The sequence below is a fragment of the Thermobia domestica genome, chromosome 10 (assembly GCF_964235325.1).
Source record: "Thermobia domestica chromosome 10, izTheDome1.hap1.1, whole genome shotgun sequence".
In the NCBI taxonomy this organism is placed as follows: domain Eukaryota; kingdom Metazoa; phylum Arthropoda; class Insecta; order Zygentoma; family Lepismatidae; genus Thermobia; species Thermobia domestica.
In genome coordinates, this window is record NC_137463.1 from 95,467,629 (window position 1) to 95,494,041 (window position 26,413).

The following is a 26,413-nucleotide window of genomic DNA, read 5'->3' on the forward strand; positions in this document are numbered from 1 at the left end:
GGTAGAATGTGATTGGCAGTTTCTCGGCAGTTTCTGTAATGAAGTTGTTTTTTCCACTGTCACTAGAAATTATAATTTTTTCACCGACGTACTCCATTCGTTGACACTTCATGCGTCTGTCATATGCAATGTGATCAGTCCCTTCAAGAAATGTGCCCATTTTTGTAACAAGTTCTCCCACAGTTAGTTGCTCATCATCGTGCTCTTCCAAATAACTACAGATGCGCTGAAATGCTCGGATTCTCTCATCATTTGTAGGTCGGCCAACCCGGAAATTTTTTGACACTGATTGATTATTGGTTCAGTATTGTTGAGGAATTGCTTTACCAGTTCGAAAGTTGATACTACATGATCTGTGATAGACACAATCTGCTGCATGAAGATCAGATAAGAAATACTCAATTCGACCTCGGACAGTTTGTGACCAGGTATCGGTTCGTTCATTGCAACACTTTAAAATGCTGTGTGGTAATGCTTGTGTTTTCACTAGCACATTTTCTGATTTCAACACGTGACGGTCATCAAATAAGACAGGCGTGCCGCAAAACAGACAGTCACTGTTGCTGTTGAAGGACCCATCCGACGAGCGAGTAACTGGTTTTTGAATCGGCGATTACGTTTTTCTTTTTAGGGCAATCGCAATATATATATATATATATATATATATATATATATATATTTATCAATGTAACGTTTGCGACAAGAGACATGAACCACCATATCTGCAGCGGCGAGAATGTTACTACCGCGAGCCTTACTGGCATTGTTCACTCCTTCAGCTCCCTTTTCTTGAAGTGTGATGGGGTTATCGTCAGGATCTAAGCTTCTGCAGATGATACAAAAATGTGTAAGGGAATCAAGCATGGTTCTGCAGTGCCTATGTTCATGCAAGACTATGATATGTAGAAAAGCTTATGGAACCCCCTTTCCAACGACGTATCGTTTGTGCCCCCTGTACCCAACGATTATCAAGGTTGCCAGAGCCCAAGAAAGGTAAAAGTGTAGATTTTCCCAATTTTTTCAAGGTTTCTTCTTCTTCTTTTTCTACAGGTTGGGCACAGGGGGCACAAACGATACGTCGTTGTCAAGGGGGTTCCATAAGCTTTAAAATGCGGTATTCTTCATGTCTCTGTGACAATTAGGGAGGATGTTAGATCTAAGAAACAGAAGTTAGACCACAGTAAAAATATACAGAGTGACCCTCCTTGGTCCGCGGTTCCGAAATTTATCTCCCTTACTGTTGAACCTACGTACTTCATTTTTTTATATTATTGTTACCAATGTCTGGTCTACGCGTGGGAATTTTTCTGCCGGCGTATAAAGACGTACAGTGTTGCCAGCGTCCAAAAAATATCAATTTAAAAAAAAAATCGACTTTCTTCTTTTCTTCTTCTACGGGTTGGGCATGATAGGTAAAAAGGTCACTTTGTTGGAATTTGTGGTATATGAGCGTTCCAACGAGGTATCATTCATGTATCTGTGTCAATTAGGAGGGCTACTAGAGCCGCCAACGTAAAGGTCTACGATTTTTTCGAAAAACCATAGTCCGCCATTTTGAAACCGTTTTTGGGGTGTTCCCCTGGTCCGATTTTGTCGGATTTTGAATATGTTATTCAGTAGTAATTCCTGAATCGAAAACTGATTAAAAAGCTTGTGTTGCAATTTTGCCCAGGTTGAGGGTAAAATTTCTATAGATTTCCTGGACTATAATGCTTAAGAAACATTGTTTCCGATTAAAATAGGTTAACGATTGGAGATTAATTCAAACTTCAAGTCGATTTAAGTATATATATATATATATATATATATATATATATATATATATATATATATATTAAAAAAAAAGACTTAAAAATAATGATTTTTTCCACCCTCTTTAATATGTTGATTATCGCGTGACCCACCGGTGGGTCACCATAGTTTTGTTCGAGAGGCAGTGGTAGGTCACTAGACTTGCGCATTTGTTGCCACGTTTTCTGCAGTTTTATTTGGTAATATAATTTCCACTGGCCTGTAAATCATTATGCTGAGATTGGTTTGGAATGAAACATTCATTTCTCTATTGATGTTAACGAAAACAAACACTTTAAACTAATTGTGGCTCACTCATGCAATTCACCCTTATACCTGTCAACATACGTATAGCTCCTGAATATCGTTCATTATTGCTTTGAAAATATTTGACAGTATTAATAAATAACCAAATTACCACACATACAGTACTAGCAAAATCTTAAAAACCTTAGTGGGTGGTAATCGGAACTGTCCGAACAGTCATAGTTACATTGTAACTTAACTTATGTTCAACGACGTTGCCATAGCTTTGGTCCCCATTACACTGTGATTAATGACTTACACGTGTGGGTTCTTTCTATATAGAGAAGGGGGGGGGGGGGGAATGAACAAACACTGACCAACTTCCCTGCATATATAGATCATTCCTTTTCAATGGAAGAAGAAATATTCTGTTGAAAGTGTCAAATAACAAAGTAACATCAAGCACTCGGAGTTTCCAGACTACTTTTTTCTTCGCCAAAACATTTGAGACATTCCATTCCTTATTCATGTAACGGAGAATATCAGCTTTTGCTCTCCCCTTATTCTCGCCGAGAGCTGTCGTCCAGTTCGAATTTTGTTGGCAACACCGAATTTCGGAGAAAATATTTGTTACACTACCATGTAGTGGGAGGAGAAGTCTAATAGGTCAATTTTCTATACCACCCACTAAGGCTTTTAGGACCCTTCCTAAAGAGTACGAGTATACACTTTTGGCAATGCACCATTCTCTTTATCAGATACGTTATGAAATATGAGTTTAACGTCCCACGGTTATGCCCTTTAGGCTAAGGGAGATAGATGACTACGGCAAGTGAGTGATGATGGAGGAATTGGTGGAATGAGAATTTGAGAGGAAACTAAAATATCCTGAGAAAACCAACGGACACCATTTGTCCATCACAAACTTACTTGTCCGGGGATCGAATCAGGAGTCCCACGCATCAGAAGTAACCGCTCTATCACCGTGTCCCCAAATACGTCATGAAAGATCAATTCGAAAATAATGGCTTAAATATAAATAGAAGCAAGGTGGTCACGCCCATTCTTCCCAGAGCTAATCAAGTTTTCGCTTAACCCTTTCTTTTACATCCATTTGTACAAAATCTCAATTTTTAATATTATTTCAACTTTTCTATATTATTTGCAAAATGTAAACTTTTATTTAGTTGGTTTTTGCCCACCTGTTCTGAATTTGGGCACTTGCCCATATGACAATATTATTTACTCTTTTAGAAATTTTCCTTTCAACTATTTTCAGTTTACTCTGTCCAGCATTGCATGCCATAACTTATGAATCATACATCCAAATCATCAACACCTCCTTCCCATGTTTCTTAATCCATTGAGCTTCTTTCTACATCTGTATCACACTTCTGTTTTCCCTCTCAACCCTTCTGTTCTTACGGGTACGATGTCAAAAAAACTATTGTCAAAAAACTAACCAACCTCTGCTAGGTTGCCATTAAAAAAAAACATGAATCCTATCTAACCGAGTCAGAAGCAGGAGCGCAGCAGGGGGCGGGGTCCGTGGGGTAGTCCGTAGGAAGCAGACGCGTTAGCAACGGAGGCAATGTGCACAAACCAGCGTGCAGGTGTAACTTTGGCGCACTTCTAGAAATAATAGTTGGAAACTTGTAATTCTTTCACTAATTTCATCCTTATTGTCTCCTAAAAGATTTGCGCTAGGCGACATGAAAATCTCTCACTTGGCATAGATAAAATTCAAGGGGGCCACCAGAGGTAGTAAGAATTGAAAAATTAGATGTTTTTTCCGATATGCGTATAAATACTGTTTCCGGATGTACAGCATAAAAACTACTGTGCAAAAGTACAAACCAACGTGCCACTAAAAAGCACGAACGCCATCTAACCGAGTTAAGGTAGGGCGAACCTGGTGGCCCCGCGCGGAGCAGGCTGGTCTGTGATGACGGGTATCGGAGCACGTAAACGTGGATAGTGAAAATGAAGTGGATTTTGGCATATATGCGGATTTTCAATAGCACATGCCATGCCTTTAAGCTAGTAACGTTCGAATTGTAAACATAAAATACAGCTTCTGTATACTGTGCAGAAATACACCGCCGGCGGAAAATAATATCTAATTGAGTCATTATATGCACTCATTTGTTTTATCCACCGTAAAGCACTTGTAATGATTTTACACTAGTAACCCTACACTTGTAAACTTGAAATACAGTTTATTACTTTGTATAAAAATTTTTTCGCCTGCAGAAATATGTTCCTTATGAAAATATCTTTTCAAACAAAGTGTTCAATTTCACCTGTAAATATTCCGAAATGTGGTACGCCAAAGCTGCATCAAAACCACATAAAATATTGCAGTTGTATAGATTAGACAACTTGTTATGGTTTGACACTAGCAACTTTATGTCTGTAAACATAAAATACATTTTCCCCACATTTTACAGAATACTCCGCCGGCGGAGAATAATATGCTACAAAGTCGCCTTTCACTCATTTTAACCATAGTATAGCACCGGTAATGGGGTTCACGGGAAGGTTCTAGAATACGGGTTCACTCGAACAGACGGTTCTACCAAATAGTTTTATAGCTAAAACACGACGTGAAACATTTTTCGTGAAGGAATGAGAGTATGAATGTACGTAATTTCTGTCAGTGCATAGCATATCGAAATGAAGTTTGAGTTGGTGTTGAGTTTAACGTCCTGTTCAGCAGGAAGGCTATATGAGACGTGGACCTACTGATAAACGTGGAATCCGAATTACATGAGCTCCCCCCAGGAATTGAACCCGGGTCTCTCACGCCTAAGGCGCGTACGCTAACCGCTTAGCCACGGATGAGCTCCGAAATGAACTCTGAATGGTAGTGAAAGTTTTGTATGCGTAACTATTACCAGTATTTTAGCAGCTCTAACCTAACCTAAAAATGTAAAAAATCTGATAAAAATTTGGTAGAAACGCCTACCCGAATAATGCCTTAAATATCTTACACAGTCTTCTTTCATATGCAACTTTTTTTAACAGTAAAATTGCCATTTTTATGACTGTATTGCAAATCTGCGTCCTTTAAAGAGCAAACAGATCAAAGATAAATGAAAGCAAGTAACTAACATAAAAATGAAGCGAAACACATAACGCCCTATGCTTTCCTTACCTAGCAGACGCATTGTTTGTAACCGAAATTGTGAGTTTTGGAATCTTACACTTAGCTTGATGACGGAAATGACGAAATCACTGGACTGATGAATTACCATTATTCATAGACTGAATGACTTTGTATTATACGTAGAGTCAATACGGTTCACGTAATAGTTTGTACTTGAAAATAAGTTTGAACAGAAATTAGTAATTATAAGTAGTTATAGTACGGTATAATAGTGTGGCAAATAAGTGCAAGGCAGATTTTCCATAATATGCTAGCTCGTGCTCATTATGAGAAATCTTCCAGTTATATAAATGAAATATGATTAAAGAACTGAAACAGTGAAATAGGATTACAACTAGTTCAACCGACGAAGTACATAACTGAAATGGAAAGGTTTCTTTAACAACATTCTCATCAGCCTTTTTTAATATACTGTACATGTTTAAAAATTAAACATGGAGAATTAACACATTTTCATTTATACTGTTTCGTATACACACGAAGACCTTCCTTAAATGCATTACTACTACTACGAAAATAATAATAAATTTAGGTGTAGATTGACAATGCCCAGGGTAAAAGTGGAATCCGTTTATTCAAAGTAACAAACCTTGCGCACTTCACGAACTTTACTGACCAGCTATAAGAGTTCGATAAACCTAATTACCTAGGCTACAGCATATTAATTCATAAAAACAACCGATAACTATGTAAAATACAAGAGTCTAACATAAATTATTAAGTACAAATATACCGGAACCAAATACCGACTGTTCTTTATAGTTTAAATCGTACCATACTCATCCATCTTCCGTCCCCTTGGACATCTTCCATGGGTGTAGGAACAGCTGCAGGATTCATAACGAACTAACTAAATATCAAAACTCTATTTATAAAACGTATTTTTAACAAATTACATGCCAAACTCAGACATTGACATGCCATATGCTCCTTGCTATGATGCTAGACCAAGTGTTCCTAATGTTTATAGTATAATAGGAACGGAATTGAAATGTTATATAAGGAACGAAGACATGAACTAGCAGGATGAGAAGGGGGCGCTTCCTAAAATTGCAGCTTTATTAATTAGATATTTTCAGTAACATATTCTGTTTACGCCCAGCCAGGACCAAGTGCACGGGTTGAATATAAAGTAATTCAAGAATAGAATTAGGCCGAAATGAGTTGTCTATCCCAAATTTCATTACAAGACAATCGTACCTGGAATGGCCCTAAAGACGGTACCATCGCTTATTGAAGAGGGGACGACCTTCGAGAGAGAATAAATTGGTGTCGAAGGAGAAAATGGGAGACGAAACATTTCATGAATCACAAATTCACTAAATTTCTCTATTGTATAGTTCATACGAAAGCTGAAAATCATGATTTCCAAAGAACTATGAAAATTATTAATATTATGATGTCGTTATGGCTTATAAATCTTTTAAATAGACTCTACCAGATCTTCACGTTGTCGTTTCCTAAGCCCCTTCAAACCCGCAACTGCACAGCCGAGGAGATTGGGAGGGGACGCCCGCCATTAATGACGAAGAGTGACACCTAGGTAAGCTGCCAGTCAACTGTCGTTTGTGTTGTTTAGTGCAGAGAGCAATTTTCAATATACGAGCTTTGACTTCAACAATGCATGAGTGCTATGCCGTGTGTGCTTATGCAATTTACACTTTGTGCTGACTGAAAAATTAACAGGGAAAGCACGTTTGTTTTTACAGCATAGCTTGCATGCTACATCTTTGAAGTGAGCATCACTGACTTTTAGTTTTTTAGCCGGAGAGAATAAGGAACGTGCTTTTGGTGCGTATGTGTGTGTGGATCTTGTCGCTTGTCAATCAAAAGACCAGCCTACCGCAGCGTGCGAGAGGATACATCAGCATCGTGGAATGTAACTCATTTATTATGTTTGAGGTTAGGAAGCATTTATTTTATTGTTTGAGTTTTTTTTATTCGTTTTGAGAGATGCATGTCAATGTGTGCGTGTGGTCTAGACGAATGTATGTGTTTGTGTGCGTGTGTATTGGAATTTTAACAAATGTATTGTTTATGATTAATAAAGTCATATACATCTCAAACATTCATTCATAAAATAAGCCAAAGACGCGCAAGTTTCCACTATACGATTGTATTGTTTACAAACGTTTATTATAAATGTATTCGGTTGGATGCAATTATTTAATTTATACAAAAAGGTATCTATTGTTTTAATTTAGGTGCCAAGTAATTTTAATATAGTTTTTTTTTTTCATATTTTGGGAGGTTACGAAAATCAAATGTGTATATGTACACCCTGAAACGATATCCTGACATTAGTAAAATTATTTCCATAGACGTTATATTTTTCACCAAATCTGAAAAGGGACACAAGTTCCCACCTAATAATCTTCATATTGGTTTCCCCTGCAATGTGTATTACCGGCTCCAGATCTACGCAAAGGCGTAAATATTAATCTTGAAAATTGAACGAAGATCGTATCCTGCAAACAAAATAATAATAAAAAAAATAAAAAATAAATTTAATAAAATAAAATAAAATAAATAAAAAATAAAAGAAATCGTTAGTTAGAAAATAACGAAAAGGTCTGAAAATAGCTTAAAATGCCATTTTATCGTGTGTAAAGTCATTTTTTTTTTTACCCACTTTCCCGAAAATACTCCTTTGAGTATGTGCCTTGGATCAATGGTTTGATTGATTTATACTTTTTATACCCATTATTATCACCCAGACTGTATGCCGTGAACCTGTAACATAACTACATGAGCTGTCGCGGGAATCAAATCTTTTAATCCAGTACCAGAGATGTGCATGCAAACCACATAGCAACAACGAAGCGCGGCACTGACTTAAAAATTAATTATATTTTCGAGACGTTATTGTCCCGTCACTTGCATTGGTAATAGTTGTGTGTAATACGTGCCAATTAAATAGGGAATGCAAGCAAATAGTGTCATGTTTTTATTCCACATATACGAGGTCTGTTCAGAAAGAAATCGAACTTCTTGAATCTATAATGATATTTAACTGTTTATGGAAAATATGTAACAGTTATTACCAGTGACACGTGCGATTATGTGAAAAACCGAGACATTTACGACCATATTAACCATGTTTCTTTGGCAACTTTTCCATTTTACTTCTCAGTGCTTCCTAATATCTTCACACCTTTCGTGAGGACTTCATAAGTACCTTTTTGTCTCTAAGTATCCAGTGAAGAATTGCTTTTTCCAGCGGTAATGTTTTCTTTCCTCAATCCTTCCACTGCCACTTCAATGTCTTTGCATGCAATGTCTCTAAATTTGGCAACATTGTCGGGGAACTTCCGTTGTTTCACGTTTTCTCAAGTGTGCGTTCGGAAGGCAGCTGCACGAATTGTACCGAATTCTTCCGATGTTTCGCGTGAGACAAAGCAATTCTGTGATTGGTGTAGAGCCCAGACTTCACGAGTCGTCACGGTCACTATAAAACAAGAAAACTTTTTTAACGTAATAATTGTTATATATAACAATTTATGCATGGGATACCATTTATCTCTTTTGTTTCGAGCAATAGAACTTTAGAAGCCGCGTCTGGTTAACAGTCTTTTCGGTACTTTCCTCGTCTTTTTTTTTTTTTTTTAAATTAAAGAAGTAATTTAAAGACAATGAGACAGTATGTGTGAAAATTAAATATTTGTGTCTGTGCTTAATGGTATATGCAAGGGCACCGATTTCTCTGTATTTTTGGGGAGCGTTTAGATGTGTGTTTGGTTGCAGACAAGGGTCTAAGAAGACATATATGGGCACTGGCATCTCTGGCATGTAAATTTTTTTTTTGGGGGGGGGCGTCAAAGAAAGTGATTTAAATGGTACTACCTAGCCCTATCTTCGATTCAATTTACCTTTCTGCTTACCTTCACGGACCTCCTGAGGTAGCTTATATCAAGAACTCTGTTATAATCGTACACCGTGCTCGTGGGTTTTCTCGGGGTTCTCCCGTTTCCTCCCACTTTCTTCATTCCACCATTTCACTCATCTCTCATTATCACCGTCTCCTTTAGTCTAACCGGCATAATCGTGGGACGTAAAACTCAAAGATTTCATTTCATTTCATTTTCTGTTATAATCGTTTCACAGCCTGAATATTATATTCCAAATAAATATAATAATTATTATTTATATGTTATTTTGTTGTTAGTAAATAAATTAAATTAGAATAAAATATTGAATATTTTGTACTTCAAATTATTGGGAGAACGCGTCTCCCTCGCTCCTCCCCCTCGACGCCCGTGTATGTAGGATTTTATGACGAATATAATTCAAATTATGCCAAATATTGTATATTCATAAAAATGCATATAGCAATAAAAAATAAATAATACATGGAGCCATATGAGCATGGGTGGAGGATCCGGGACCCCCAGGACGGCGCCCTTGGGTATCTGTGAAGTAAGATTAAATTAACTAATAGTTGTTTTCAAGATCTTTCATACAGTGTAAAATTTTGAGTAATCGCAATTTATGACGTCATTATTCATGTAAAAAGATTTATGGCCTACGAGAGATCTCAAAGGAGTTATTATTTTATTTAATAAGATATTGCGGATACTAAGTTTTTAAGGAATTCAGCGTACCAAAACTTCTTTGTATATTTATCCTTTTGTCTCTGGGAAGAAAGAAAAAATCAATAACTGCTTGATGAACATCATCAATTTTGGCCAGGATATAAACGTTCAGAAAGTAGGTGTAGAGTTCGTTGTTTGGAGAAGATCCGCTGACTGGAAGTGGTAGAAATAATCCATTTGTGGTTTTAATGTTGATCACTGTAAAGCGAAAACAGTAATAGAAAACGGCAAGCGGTTATCAACATTCGATTAAACGTCCCAAAAATAATTTTGTCTCCATCCTTAACTCTCTGCTGAAACCATTGGTAATTGAAATCCAGTACAGCTTTCGGTTTCAGTATTGATCTACTAGAGCAAAAACGTTGGAGAAGTGTTTTCTTAGGATTGATTTGTCAAAGAATAGATACCGTCTTCTCTCTCTTTATTCTATATTTAAACCAGAAGTGGCATTCATCAGCTACTTCCGGTTTTAACATTGGTCATTATCAGGGATGTAATGGGGCGTATACGGGAGTATACGGCGTATGCCCACCTAAAACTTTTATAGTCCAGCGTATACTCACCTTAAATATACGAAAGAATAAGCATATATTAGGTGCGTATACGGCAAGCATATTTGCGGATCCCAAACGTTTCAGCATATCCTCTGATCTGATTGGTCGATACAGATGCGATATCACAAGACATGATCTACATATAGCACAAAATAAACGAGAATTGTTGTCGGCTCTGATAGCCGAGTGGTCTAGCGTAACATGCTAGTCTCGAAAATGTTTTTGGCGAGGGTTCGAATCCTGCCTACGGACAGTTTTTTTTACTACTTTTAAAAATGTTTATAACACTTCTTTCGTTAAAATAAGATTAAAAATAATATTCAAAAAGTGATTTAACGATCATTTCTTAAAAAAAATCATTAAAATAAGTTTGCCTTTGTACTATATAGATCCACAGCAAATGTAGTAGTAATAGTAGTACGTTTGCCCTTGTACTATATAGATCCACAGCTAATGTAGTAGTAGTTGTAGTAGTAGGAACGGGTTAGAAGCCCCGCAGAGGTGGTTTGGATTATGTTCTCGACATCAAATTGGCAAGAATGCTGAAACGTTTGGGATCGGCAAAAATGCATACGGCAAGTAGTCTTACGTATACGCTATACTTTTGAAAGCGATCAAGCGTATACCTACAAAAAATTCCAGCATTACACCACTGGTCATTATAGGGCAAAAATGTAATAAAGCGCAATCTCGTTTCTTCACCAGTAGAATGTTCCAATAAAATACTCCAACTCTACTAAAACCGGAACTGGTAGAAATGTACTAGGCCTACCACTTGCGGTTTCAATATTAATTGAAAAAATATCACTCCATACAAATGAAACCAAATTACTTAACGTGCTGTACGCGTGACGCTGCAACTTGTTCGTTCTTTCGCTGAAATGAAGAAAAGTTGAAAGCGTAATAATAATAATAATAATAATAATAATAATAATAATAATAATAATAATAATAATAATAATAATAATAATAATAACCCTCAATGTACACATAGTATCGTGGAAGGAAACGTTTTCGATAATACATTTCCTTGACATTGCTTAGGACACGTTTATTTTGTTTGAATGAAGATTTTTATCCATCTAACAATGATGGAGTTCACAGGCCACTATTTCACATGTGTGGGTGTTATCAACAAGAAGAATGCCATGTTTTCTTAATTATTACTCATGCTATGTGATGTCATTGTGACAGTTTTTAGTTTTTTCATGTCATCTCTTAGAGATATCTATGATACATCGCGTGCTGATTTTTGATTGTCACAGTGTTGCAAATTGCAAAAAGGTTCTCAGAAAATTGTTAAGGAAAGCAACTAATTAGCTGTGATTGTATGGCATTGGATTTGAGTTTAGCGTTGTGTTCAGGAGCGAGGCTATATGAGACGTGAACCTTCAGCTTAACGTCAGATCTGGCGCATATGAGCTCCTGCTAGGAATCGAATTCAGGTCTCTCACACCAGAGCCGCGTACGCTATCCGAATTGCCATGAGGGAGCTCTGGTTTTCTTAAGAGTCCAAACAACATTGTAATTATTCGATAGGTTAACGTTATTTATACCAAAAATGGAAATAAGAATACTTGAATTTTCTCTTTTTGTAGATGTTTTATTTTATTTATTGATTTATATTGTATATTATATTTTTTTTCTGTATTTAGGAATCGCTACTCTTGTAATGCTCGATTGATATATATATTGGCTGCACTTGTACGGGGAAGGGGGGCTGCACTTGTACGCTGAAAAATGTGCTCTGCACAAGAGTAACATGTAATTGCAATTTAGTCTATCTTCACTCCAGGTGGATGGTTAATTGATTTTGGAGGAGGAGGGCAAAGTTCCCTGGGAGTATGCCTGGAAGAAACATTGCATGTAATCCTTAATACTGAAAATGACAAATACAATTCTACAAGGCTTACTCATATAGCCAACTATGTCAATTACACCAAATATTCCGGTCTTATGAATATAAGCACCTTTTCATGTAAAGATCTGTTGCCTACGGCAGCTAATTAACTTCCAACTAGCGGCGGCTCCAGTGTTCCAAAATAGGGAGGTCGTAGCGGCAGTGGCGGCAAAAGTATTTTCGTCCCACCAACGATCACTTGGCTTCAGGCCATGTAGTGATTTTTCACCTTGAATGCACTCGTTAAATCCTGATATTAGGGACAAATATTACGAATAAATAACGAATTTACCATTGGAAATCACATATCCAGTATATACACAGACCAGCCAAAACATGACCACCCGCTAGTTTTTGAACGAAATTGTTGTGATGACGTAAGAGTACGGGGCACAGCAGAGCGGCTTTCTAGACTGTAACAGGAATTTCACTGACCAGTCAAGGTGAAAGTTGTACATGAAATGAGAAAGAGTGGCGATATATAAGAGTTTGAAGGAGTCAGATTGTGATTATAACATGGCTCGGATTGAACATCTTGGAAATAACAATGCTTGTCGGATGTTCGCGAGCTGCGTGGTTAGTGACTTGCAAAAGTGGGAAATAGACGGCGAAACCAGCACCAAATTACAAGACATGAGGCGGTCACATTTTATTCAAGATGTCGGACATCATAGACTGTCGAAGTTCACCGTACATTGTTAGATGCGGCTTCTCAGCCGATGGGCCACACGTGTACCGATGTTAACCGCACGGCTTCATCGATAACGACTGGAATGGGCACGTGCCCATTGTCGTTACGCCGCAGAGCAATGACACAGCGTTACATGGTCCGATGAATCTCAGTACTACCTTCATCACATCAATGGTCAAGTCAGAATTCGTTATCTTTCAGGGAAACAGCTGCTCGTCTCGTGGACAGTAGGATGACGACAGGCTGTTAGTGACTTCATTATGGTTTGGGGAATCTTAATATTGCTCAGTAGTGTGTATAGAGAGCACCATGATGGGCTTCTAGCTAGCGGTTGGTCATTGCTCATCACATACACCCATTCATGTCGCACACATTTCCAACTGAGAATAGGGTGTTTCAGCAGGATAACGCTAGTTATTACAAGGCGAACGTTGTGCTACAATCATACGGGAAACGGAGTGATGAATATCAATTGCTGCAATGATTGCCTAGACCCACTCCGCTTCAACCCCAGTGAATTGAACGCCTTTGGTATGTCATTGAACGTGAGATCCGGGCTCATCGAGGGGGCGCGGTGGCTCAGTGGTAGAGCTTTCACCTCTGGTGCTTGGGGTCCCGGGTTCGATCCCAGCCCCCGCCAAGTGAACTTTGTGGTGGACAAACACCGTGCACGTGGGTTTTCTCGGGGTTCTCCCGTTTCCTCCCACTTTCTTCATTCCACCATTTCACTCATCTCTTCATCATCACCGTCTCATTTAGCCTAACCGGCATAACCGTGGGACGTAAAACTTAAAGATTTCATTTCCGGGCTCATCGACCTCCTCTGCAGAATTTGGGGTAATTAAGTGACTTGTATATGCAGATGTTGTGAGCCATTTCTCCAGCCACTTACCAAAGTCTCATTATTTCCATGCGAAACCGCAGTGCTGCTGTCCAGCAAGCAAAAGATAGACATACTAGATATTAGATAAGTGGCTATTATGTTCTGGTTAGCCAATATGCCTTACGTACAGAATTATTCAAAATTGAATATTTTAATCAGCACAAAGAATTCAAGCGTTTCAAGAAGTTATAAACAATTGATGTTGCCAACACTGGTGAAGCTAATTCGTCGATTTCAATGTCTTAATCAATTCTGTAAAATTCATTCGGCTACATAGCCATTAACATATGTTAATTATTAAGAGTGTAATATGAAACGAATCCAATATACTAAGTAGTAGTGAAAAGTTAACTAGCTTCGTTTCTCGAATATCATTAAATAAATGATACGGGCCAGATCCCTAAACTTCTGAATCAACAACACATCTTTCTTCAAGAGCTTCCTTTTTCTATTATTCGGCATGCATGAATATTTGCGCATCTTTGGTCAGTCTTTGATTTTATTTGAATTTAATTCCAATTCAGTCTATGTATCATTACATGACTTTTCGGACACACGGTGTGTGTATGTATGTATATAAAGGTTAATATATTTTTTTTAATCTTAATTTTTCTTTAAAAAAAATTATGTGGATCTGGAAACTGTTAAATGTAACTGCACGTGCGATTCAGCTGCACAAACTTTCCCAGAAGTTTCGTAATTTTTGTTCAGAACCTTGTGGCACGTCGTTTTTACAGACTTCTTTTGAAACTAATTTATCACCATTCAGGGGGCCCTGAGGAGCCCGAAACATATGATAGTCTGTCGGTGCCAGATCTAGGCTATACGTGGATACATTAAAACCTTCCATTGGAGTTCTCTTGATTTCTGACGGGTCGTTAAAGATGTATATGTTCTGGCGCGTTGTCAGCGTGACATCGGAGACCCTTTCTATTAGCAGTCCTAGTCATTTCTTTTAAATTGGTAGGTGCACTCGTGCTAACAGTCGACAATACAGGTCTGAGTCTATCTTTCTGCTTGGCAGCATGACTCGTGATACACGATACCTTCCGATACCACCAAACGCACAGCTTAACTACATACAATGTTGATTTTCCAATGACTGTGGAGCCTCTCTTCCGCTTCAGCCACGAACGCTTTCGCACAGTGTTGTCGTAAATTATCCACTTTTCATCACTCTTGATCACCCACTTCAGAAATGGTTTGAGTAAATATTCTTGAGTCAGATCATGTAGCCCAACCCAAACGTCGAGTTTCGTTTTGTAGCCAACTTTCTCCAAAGGGTATAAACTGTTTGGTGGTAGATAGATCCTTGGCGATGTCATGACTGCTTATAATGGTGTCTCCCGAAAATTTAGAAGAGGAAATGGATGAAGGCTGAAAGTACTTATGTGGAAGAAGTAAAGAAATAGGAGAAACAAATTGCTCTAAGTAGTAGTTGCTCTAAGTAGTAGTATTACATTGTGTATTACGTACTTACATGAGACTTGTCTTGTGAGTGGCGTGGTATGATGAAAGGAAAACAATAGACGAAGATAACGATTACAATTAATGGGTAGTATTAAAGCATATAATTGATATGTGAAGACACAAATGTTGGACACTAATGGTTAGAAAGAAAGAAAAAAAAACGCAAATTCTCAAATTCCAATCTTGTACTGATTGAGGTGGAATCCCACTGGAAAAAAATATATATCTGGCAAGAGAACTTGGAGACAACAAGTTTATCACTGAAGAGTTTAAAGGTGGGAAAGTAAAAACAGATTTGTTTCCAATTTCGAAGAAAAGTATATAAGTTGAAACAAAGTAGCTACATGAACCAACTATTTGTGGCAGCATTTTGAACTTTGCAAGCAAAGCTAGGTACGGTATCATGAAGGTAGTACGGCTAAGAAGCATAGGTTATACAAGAAATTTTGGAAAACTATAGAAAGCAAAGTGTGGAAACAAAGTTGCACTGAAGAATGTAAAATAACACGTAGAAAGTTGAACTTGTTAATTAAGAAGGGAAATTAACAACAATTGGGAAATATACAATGAAAGTAAATGTGACAAGAGCAAGAATAGATAAATTTGAATTTGTATATTGAGGTAGTACTTGACATATAAAAGTAACCAAGAAAGTTCTGTCGCTTTTTGTGGAGATTTGTGTTCAATTGGCCCTCACATCGTGAGTTGAATGCGAATGAAGATAAGGCGAAGGTCAGTTGTTGATGCGGGTATATCGAACATACTACCTGGTTTTAGTAGTTCAGTTACACCGTGAACTTGCGTAAGGACAACGACAGAGGGAACATGGGACCTGCGCAGAACGCCATATGTGCGTGTATGCTATACGAGTTCAAACTGGGGTCAAACGCCTGCAGCGTGGCGGAAGATATGCCAGGTCTTTGGTGAGGGTGTCGTGACTGCACAGACAGTGCAGCGGTGGTTTATGAGTTTAAGGACGGCGACGAAACACTCGAAGACGCACCACGTGGCGGAAGACCAACACATGTACAAAATGAAGATCTTCAGTCAGCAAATGAGGCGAACAGTAGCCAGACATGTGAGGAACTGGGACTACAATTCAGTATGAGTGGAGAAACCATTCAGCAGTACCTCCATCAACTTGGGAAGCACTACAAGTTGGATCGGTGGGTCCCACGTGATTTGACTCGGGACCAGAGGGCAGCGCCAGCAGACTTCTGAGTGTCTGCTGTCTCGTCTGAGGAAGAAGCCATTTCTGGACAGGGCATTGACATGTGATGAGAAGTGGGTCCTGTACGAAGCTCCATGGCGCCGTCTTCTTTGGTTCCAAACCATAAACCGGTTCCAAAACAGCCGAAACCAGCACTGCACCAGAAGAATGTCCTCCTGTGTATTTGGTGGACTGCTCGCGGCATCGTACATCGGAAACTGCTACCAGTTGCTCAGAGTATCAATGCAACTGTGTGGTGTCAGCAGTTGAGTCGTGTTCAAGAAAAATTCAAAAGTATGTACCACCATATCTGAATCGCAAAGGGGTCCTCCTGTTACAGGACAACGCTAATCCCTTCGTGGCTAGGATGACTCAGGACACCATTCTACGCCTTGAATTGGAAACTCTATTTCATCCGGCATCTCCCCGGACATTGCACTGTCCGATTATCACCTGCTCCATTCCTTGGACAGTCACCTTAGAGGACACCAGTTCAAATCCCTAGTGCAAAATACACTTGATACCTCCTTCGCTTTACGGCCCACCAAGTTTTACCGAGATGGAATCCATGCCCTTCCAGAACGTTGACAGAAGGTCGTCATTGCTATTTTTAATCTTCCAGGTACGTCTTAGGTGACATTTCGATGGTCGAAGGTGGCGGGTGAAAAAGCGACAGAATCTTCTTGTTTACCTTTATAGGAAGGTAGCAAGGAAAATTTATTACAATAACACATAAACTAATCGTGAAAATGAACCTATAATGTGAAAAAGCAGCTACGATGATGAAATGGTTAAATGTATGAGTTGTATGGCAAAAAGAGCAAACTGTATATTTTGGACATTGAATTAGGAAACGAAGTAAACCAGAATCACAGAGAAATTGGGGTATTAAGAGACAAGTTCAAGAATATATAGCGAAATAAATAGGGATGGCCAAAACCGGTTTTCGGCTCAGAACGGATCCAGGTCTGGAACCGGCTCTGAAAACCAGATCTCCAAGAACCGGTTCCGGAACCGGAATTTATGGCCATCCCTGGAAATAAAAGGCTGAAATGGTAGCAGGGTAGAGCAGGTGTATCCCGAGCGAGCACACTGGGTTAATTTGAAGGTATGGAGAGCGCAATATGCTACTGGAAGATAGTCTCATTAAAGTTTCAGGTAATTTTGGAGGACAGTTTCATAACGAATGCACGACGTATTACTGTAATAATACAGCCCTGAATAAGTACCAGATACAAGTGGGATAAGTAGCTTAATTTCCTCTCTATCAAATATCAGAAGGTTCAATATGACGAATGAGAGCACTGGATTTTCCTCTCACCTGTAAATTACATTCGCGCAAAGAATCATCTTTATGTCTAAGATAAATACTCCTTTCATATCTGAAAACCACCACATACCGATCACCTTGCTACTGCAGTCACGGAGAATGTTCTTGAAGATGATCAGGTGTCAGAAGTAGTCGTGTGAAAGTAACATAGGATGACAGATCAATAATCTACAATCGACTGATTAGTGTTCGTTCTATTACTGAGTTTAGTGTTCACACGGATCCATACTGACTGATTTCATTAGCGGTTCTTGTTCTGCCAATCAGAGCAATCTAAATGATCCTTCTTTCCAGGAGCATTTCGTCAAGTTACAGAGACATTGAAACGGGCATGTTCGGTATGGGAACTCTTTGTCTTCCATTGTGTACACCACTGATGGACCACTTAACACATGACTTGCGGGCAGAAATTCAACAGAACGACCGTCCAACCTTTCGCTGCCTCGGTATATAGGTACGCTTGAAGACAGTGTATGGCTATCCGAGGATGCGTTTTCGATGCGTTACCCCCCTGCAGCGAACGCGACCTAGGTGGCTATCGGTTATTTTACTTTCGCCAGAGTTAAAAATCATGCTGTGAGCTAGTCAGGGTTTTACTGCCACATTCTTATTCTCATTCATGCGAATCACGAGAAATAAACTTATTGTGTTAGATTTTTGTGTGATTAGCTAATTTTTCGAAATTTCCTTGTATCTTTGTGAATTTTCTTTTGTTATACACGCACATACTTTATAATAGTAGAGTTTCAATGCTCTACACAAAGCATTTTCCAAATAGCTGTTTCTTGCTAAAATCCCATTGCCTAGCAACACGTCTTTCCTCTTTTCCCCTTCCTTTAGAAATCTTCTACTGGAAACAGCAGGCAGTCTATTGTTTCGAAACGCACCAAATAGCTAGAGCCAACGTATTCTGCGCGTTTTTATCGCTTTCGCGTTTCCAGCGCATTGTGATTAGCCATCCGCATTTAACTATGTTGTCAGCGTATTCCAAGCGTACGCATGAACCATAAAAACGCGTTAGAACGCATTGAGTAGCCGTGCAATTAGTTGTACAGATGACGTTCACTGGCATCTCCTCAAAACGATCTGTTCTTAACTAATTCTATCTTGTCCGACAGCCTTCATACTCTACAGACATAGATTCTGCAGTGAGAATTTCGTTCGAATCGGGCGATATACTTTATATTGACATTTAAAATGGTTTAGCGCTAGCGTCTTAGTTTTACATCGCACGCAGCAAAGATGTGAAGAATAGTATATGGAAGAAGCAGTGGCGTATTTAGGGGTGGATATCGGGCCTAATCCCCCCTCGAAATCAATTTGTTATATACACAACTTCATTTAAATTTGTCGGCATATAAAAGGAAAAAATGTAAGTGCTTATTCATGTGTTGTGCAAAGCCCCTCCCGAAAAAAAAATCCTAAATACGCCACTGGGAAGAAGAAATAAGGACGTTGAATAGTTGGAAGAGGCATAGCACAAAGATACAATTAGTTTCCATCGACTAGAGTAGATAAAAGCTTTCCAGACAAAGGGAAGAAAGTATGTAGGGGTCCAGTAGTCGTTTATCAGAAAGACTTTTATCTGTGTAATCTGAAAGATGCTTAGGATGAAATAAAAGATCAGACCGGAAAGAAATTTGAGCTGCAAATGAACCAACTGTTAGAAGCTGGAACACAGTAAATGATATAAGGTAACAGGGTCGGATCTAGAATTTTCTGAGGAGGGGGTTGCACCAATAACCACCAAAATAATCACACTGAAACGCTTCAAAGTGACATACGGCAATATGCTTTATCTCTGGCAATGCTGATGCATAGAACGGGAGTGGGGGGTATTTTAAAGAGGGTCGCAAGTGATATGCAAGAAAAAATGTACTTCTCTCCTCCTGGCTTCTGTTTTCTTCCCTACTTGACAAATTTAATATTGTTTGCTTGATGAATCCTCTTCTTTCAATCTTCAGAAAACGACTTAAACTATTGCTCTTTTTTTTTTTTTTTTTTGCAAAGCTCTGCTTTCTCTTAAGTTCCAAATGGAAAAATAATGGCAGAAAGTTACGAAAAGTTGTTATTTTCTCTGCTACCTTCTCATTTTAGATAGTGTATATCCTAAATTGAATATACACATGCATAATTGGAACCAGGGACATTAAATAAAGGGAAACGGATGAAGCACCAGATATTGTGGTAATTCGTTGTATTATGCATTCGTATTGCTATTAGTCTTGTGGTTAGTACTTGAGGTACCGGTTTCGATTTCTGGTTTAGGTACAGAACTTTCTGTGTTAACTTACTTTTGTGAATCAATTGTGAAGGTGCTTGAATTAAGAAGCAGAGAATTTCGGTCTAGACATCCAGACAGCTGTCTGTCCGCTCATAGCCTTTCGTGAGTCTTGAAAACTCGACAAAGTTCTTACTAATAAATATATTACTGAGGTGCACCAAATGAAAATTACCCCGTGATAGTTATAGCATTACTCGTAGCCCTTAATTAGTGTTATGAACAGCAGTACAATCCATGTCAATTCGACTAGAACGTCGGTGTGCATAATATTCCTAAGCTTGAGAATGGATATGATTATCTCTCGCAGAAACTGGAGTAGATCTTAGTTTGGAACACAAGCTTACAAGTTAATATTACTCCATGCGTAACACTAAATGTCGTTAGACTTAACAACCCTAGTGAAATTATCTGTTCTAATAATTAGGCCCCTTGTCATAATTGCCGCAGTGCATAACCTTGTGAGAAAATGTTATGTGCTAACAGTTTTCTTTCTCTTTCTTTTCGGCTGTAACAACGAACGAGTTATTTTTCTAAATTAATCTTTTTGAAGAGAAGTGACACACACTTACAGAGAGCGAAAAAAAAAGTTTGTCGTCCATAATTTTAATGACCTGAGAGTATTTCTTTTCTTTTCCTTTTTCCTTCCACAGACTTGGCTTCTCTTAATTTACATGCCAGAGTACCAAGACAACAGCCACTTTGTTGTAAGAGATTATTTATAATGTGTCTTAACCTTGATTTTATTTCATTTGGTTCCGCAGACATTAGGTGTAAGTTTTACGACTTCAGTGGTTGCCATTTCATGCAGGAGTCACTATATGGCTTTTAAATGGAGTTTGGAGAGGCCTCTGAGATTATATACAATGCTCTACCTCCCTTTATTTCCTTTTCCCCCTCCCCTCTAAATTCTATTTTTTTTCTCTCTCTCTTAGCTCTCCCTTCTTCGCTGCAATGAAGAGTGTCTGTTTTCTCGTGGTGGAGCTTCGTGAGCGAGCGGTTTGCGTTTATTAATCCCATAAATCGCCGAGAAAATTTCTAAGCGTCTGCTTTTTCATGTTCTAATTACCTTCAACCGCTTAGGAACCCTGTGTTTTTTCTTCCTTTTTTGTACTAACGAGTGCTTTGTATAAACTAAAGAAAATAAAAACTAAAAAGGAAGAACATGATGACAAAAGAACGGCTACTTCAAATATGACAGCTTGCTCTGTTTCTACATCTTTTTTTAAATCTTAATTAATATATTATTTTAAATGCTATTTAGCGTCGATATCTTTATTATATAATGTGGAGTTTATGATTGCCTCCTTTTTCCCGTCCCTTTTATTGACTTTTAAGATGTATCTCTTGTAAAAATTGAAGTCAACATATACAGGGTGGTAGGTAACTCCACCGACAAACTTTGGGAGGTGATTCCTTATATGAAATGAAAGAAAAAAAGTTCTAATAAACATTGGACGAAAAACGTCTTCTTTCAGAGTTATGAGAACGTTTCGAAATTCACGTTTCGAAACGCTCTGCCTTAGAAACTACAGGACCGATCCCAAGCGGTTTAAGGAATTACAAAGGAACTAGTATGCGCTCTATCTAAATATCCATGTTCTACCGTGGTCCGTTATCGGCGAAACGAACTGTAAAAAGGAAGTTGAGGTATAGGGATACTCCTTTAAGTACTAATGGCGCGTTCGTTTCGCCGATAACGGAGGATGGATATTTAGGTAGATCGCATACTAGTTCCTGTGTAATTCCTTAAACCGCTTGGGATAGGTCCTATAGTTTCTAAGGCAGGGCGTTTCGAAACATGATTTTTCGAATTTTCGGCGGTTCATAACTGAAAGGAGACGTTTTTTGACCTATGTTTATCAGAACTTTTTTCTTTCATTTCATATAAGGAATCACCTCCCAAAGTTTGTCGGTGGAGTTACCTACCACCCTGTATATGTATATTCATATTGTGAGAATATAACGTTCAGTAAATAGTGTCTACCTGGATTAATAAGTGCGGTGTGTAATTATTATGTTGGAACCATATTGACTTAAATCTTGACAATGAAATTTCTAGTTTAACATCTCATGACCACGATCTTTAGTTGGATGATTAATACAAGAAAACGAGTAGGAAATATATCTATAAATAAAGATGAAAGTGACTATATTTGTGACTTAATAACTCTTGAACCATCCTACCGATCTCAATTAAATACTCAACATAGATGAGGTTCGGGCCTGGGATGGTTTTTATCGTTTCGCTTTGACAGTGCAACGTATGGGAGGGGAGATATTTAAAAATTATCGATATTAGTGTCGAATCCATAGTTTTCGGGGTCACTGAGATGAACAGTGACTCTTCCTATGCCGCTTAAATCCAAATTCAGCACATCAACTTGGGGAAGGGGGAAGATATATATAAAAATGATCAAAAATGACCGATATTAGTGTGGAATCCATAGTTTATGGGGTCGCTGAGGTGAAAAGTGACACCTTCGATGCCGTTTAAAACCAAATTCAGTCCCGCAACTTGGGGGAGGAGAAGGTATATAAATATGATCGAAAATGACCGATATCAGAGAGCACTTAGTAATAGTAGAAAGTGACTAATATGGATGGAACATATTACTAATTTGTCTTATTTTAAGCCAGCGAAGCGGGTAATTAACGCTAGTAATTGCTAAATCAGAATGGAAACAAGAGAACAAACATACACGATGTTGTCCACCACAAATTCTAACGACATGAAATCGAATTATGGACTCTGCACCAGATGTAAGCGCTCTACCATTGATCCATTGCAGCCTTCTGTATAATGTATGTGAAGTTATATTTAGTAAGTTATATTTTTGTTCTAAGTTACTTCTAATTAGTTAATTAATTTTACTAAACTGTATGCAATTCTACTGTATCACTTACAAGACAATAAATCAAATCAAATTAGATACACTTAGGCACATACACTGTAATGAATATATATATATATATATATATATATATATATATATATATATATATATATATATATATATATATATATATATATATATATATATATATATATATATAAAAGAGAACGTACAAATCCTTTGTCCGCTCATCACGCTAATACGGCTGAACCAATTTCTTTTATTTTTGGGGGGTTATTAGGATTTGGACCCTAGATGGTTTTTATCATATCACTTTAATTTTCAATTACCAGTGTCTTGAGATAATTGACCATTCAGGTGTCCATTACGTACAAATCCTTTGTTAGTTCATCATAGGTATAAAAATAAACGTATTTATATGCAACCCGCATGACCGTGTCACTCGGCGGGTTAACATAAATGACAGGCGTTATAATGGTTTTTATCATATCACTTGAAAGCGAAAAAGTAAAAATTATCTAAGTAACAAAGTTTATTGCGTTCGGGGGTGACCGCAGCGAAGCGGGGCGGGTTAACATAAATGACAGGCGATATAATGTTAACATTTACTGCAATCTTCTATGGTTTTTATCATATCACTTGAAAGCGAAAAAGTAAAAATTATCTAAGTAACAAAGTTTATTGCGTTCCGGGGTGACCGCAGCGAAGCGGGGTGAACGCTGCTAGTATATATATATATATATATATATATATATATATATATATATATATATATATATATATATATATATATATATATATTAACCCTTTAACTATCATTACTCTCTCAGTTTCTTAGCATTTTTAGCTGTTTGGGCCTTCTTATTATATATTGGCAATATTTTATAATCCATTTGTCGTGTCGGATATTTTTACTACCTCTTGATTTGTAAAATAGGTCATATTGTCTACTGTTCGGGAAGTTTTCTCAGCTTCGTGTATGGAAAGGGAGGGGGGATAGTCCTTTCTAACTTAGCACACACATTGGGGGGAAAAAAATCAATAAAATTCTTTCTCTTTCTTTCAACTTCTTTTTTTTTGGTAAAAACTTCCTTTTTCTGCATACTTTTGACGGAGCTTTCTTCTTAACTTTTATGGGAAGTGTGATATTGGGCTTTCAGGTAACGGAGCAGGTAAATATAGTCTTTCTTCTTACTTTCTTTCTTTCTTTTTTAGAACCTAGAGAGCTCCCTCGTGTCGTCAAATAGAGATTTCAATTCGTTCGTTTATCTGTTATTCGTGAGAGTGAAATTGGATTTGAATTTTATTGGTTGAATTTAAAAGTTATTATGGACGGAAAAGATTCTAGAGATTCTTTCAGTGGAATGAGGATTTTTTTTTTTTAACTAGGTTCTCCTTTCCTGTCATTTTCTTTCTTTCTTCAAATGTAGATAGTTATTCGTAGTATTTTGCTTTTAACATTGGTGTGTTCTGTTTAATACATCATATCTTAATTTTGATTCATCATCTGAGGTATTCTACTATTATTAGGAGGTCAAGAGTTCGAATTGTGATGTACTACAGTCCGCTGCGAACATTTTTCCCCTTTTTAATATACGTAGTTTATCAGTTGTAATATTTTCCCTCTCTCTCGTTTGTTTGTTTATTTATTTTTCAGTTATACATTAATGACGCTTCCCTCATATGAGGCTTTAGAATAGCAGGCTTTACCTCGAAACTAATAATTGACATAGGACATAAGCGCCAAGTGTTAGTTTCGAGGTAAATGCAATCAAAGTTTTGCAAAATTTTCGCATAAAGTACTGACGCTATGTTAGTACCATATTTAAAATTATCTTTCTGTTTCTCTTTTATTTCTAAAAAAAAAAAAAGTAATTATAAAACTAGTGTAAATTCTTTATTATACGTGTGTTAACGTATTAGTTGACCGAAATTGTAATTCCATGTTATAAACTCTTGAAATCGATAAATTAAGAATTGAGCAGTAGATTTAAATTATCTTTGTTTTTCTCTCTTTTTTTAAATAAAATAAGTAATTGTAAAATTAGTATATAAATTATTTATTACTGGTGTATTAACGTATTAGTTGACCGAAATTGTAATCCCATTAGTTATTGTAATTACATTAGTTTGTAATCGATAAATTAAGACTTCAGCAGTACAAAATGCTCAGTGCTGCTTGTATTCGAATTGAAATTTCTCTTGTATCTGCGATGTATTAACAAAGACACTCTCAGTGATTATTTACGAAGGTTCATAGAATATGCTGATAAACACACATACAAAAAGTAAAAATGGACATGTTCGCGCATACATACTTGTATTGTATAATGGAAACATATTCGTATTTCGTTTCTTGTAAGTAATGCAATGATCAGTTTCTTTTCCTTTCTATAGTCCTCATTTGTGGCGAAGTAGCTAGCGCGCCGCGCTTTCTTTGCGTATTATCTATACCTGGTTCGAATCTCACCTCAACCAGTAGGCCCTGTATCATATAGTCTCGGTGCTGAAAAGAATATTTAAGAGGCCTCATCATGGCCAAATTAAAATACCGATAATTTTACAGTAGACTAATTATGTGATAGCTTCAAATAGATAAAAGATAATCGAAAAGTGGAACAAGAGCGCACTAGACAATATTATTTTACATGAGATACCGTTATCACGACTCACTTATCTGCTTTCGATTTCCAGTCATTTAGAAAATCGGCATTTATTTTCGCGTTTTTAAATGGCTGCAAACTGAAAGCTACTAGGTGACTTGTGATAACGGTATCTCATGCAAATTATTTTTGTCTAGCGCGCTCTTGTTCCACATTTCGATTATCTTTTATCTATTTGAAGATATCACATAATTACTGTAAAATTAGCGGTATTTTAATTTCGTAGTGACTAGGCTTCCCAAGTCTGCGGAGTAATGCATTTCTCACCGTATCAACCATCTCTTCAAATATAGGATTGCGTGGACGATCTTTCTCAGTAATACTTCTTGTCCGATCGAATTCATTAACGCGGAATCTAATGTTGGCTTGGGTTGGAGCTGGCTTGTGGAATTTCTAGACAAACTGGTCTTGTACCGCCTCATAGGATAGTCCTTCCCTCATTTTCGGAATATCGCGTGCTGTGATGTTTTGTTTCATGCTTATACGTGAAAATGTGTGAAATATACCGTAACAAAACACATTGCAGCGCGCGTTATTCCGAACACAAGGAACCATGAGTTGGAGATTCCTATCACTTCCGATTTCCAGTCGATGCATTCCGTGTCCACTGTTGTGAAGGTTTACTTTTTGCCTACTTTGAACCCATCTTGAAATCATACTATATCTGAAAATTCTTTTTATGTGATGTGTGGGGAATCTGTTGAACACCCATTGTGTATTGATAATATGCATTTTTGGATTGTGTATTATGACTTTCTTTACGCTGGTATGGACC

At 37.6% G+C, this 26,413-nt stretch overlaps 2 protein-coding genes across 5 annotated transcripts in view; one reads left to right on the top strand and one right to left on the bottom strand.

Annotated features, from left to right (window-relative positions):
* Paf-AHalpha (Platelet-activating factor acetylhydrolase alpha) overlaps positions 1-6,737 on the bottom strand; it is a 40,958-nt gene extending 34,221 nt beyond the window's left edge. Inside the window, exon 1 of one of the 3 annotated variants that reach the window (XM_081728283.1) lies at positions 6,645-6,737. Coding sequence is in view for 2 of the 3 variants with exons in the window: in XM_081728281.1 (XP_081584407.1) it covers positions 5,981-6,046 (66 nt within the window). In the remaining variant the exon portion in view is untranslated. Of the gene's footprint in view, positions 1-5,980; positions 6,368-6,406; positions 6,548-6,644 lie in introns of those variants that run through there. The other 2 variants (XM_081728282.1, XM_081728281.1) reach the window with 2 other exon arrangements.
* The window catches only part of LOC145662578 (homeobox protein PKNOX2-like), a 482,520-nt gene continuing 462,797 nt past the window's right edge, over positions 6,691-26,413 (top strand). Inside the window, exon 1 of one of the 2 annotated variants that reach the window (XM_081728277.1) lies at positions 6,691-7,108. The gene's annotated coding sequence lies outside the window, so the exon portion shown is untranslated. The remainder of the gene's footprint in view (positions 7,109-26,413) is intronic. The other variant, XM_081728280.1, reaches the window with a different exon arrangement.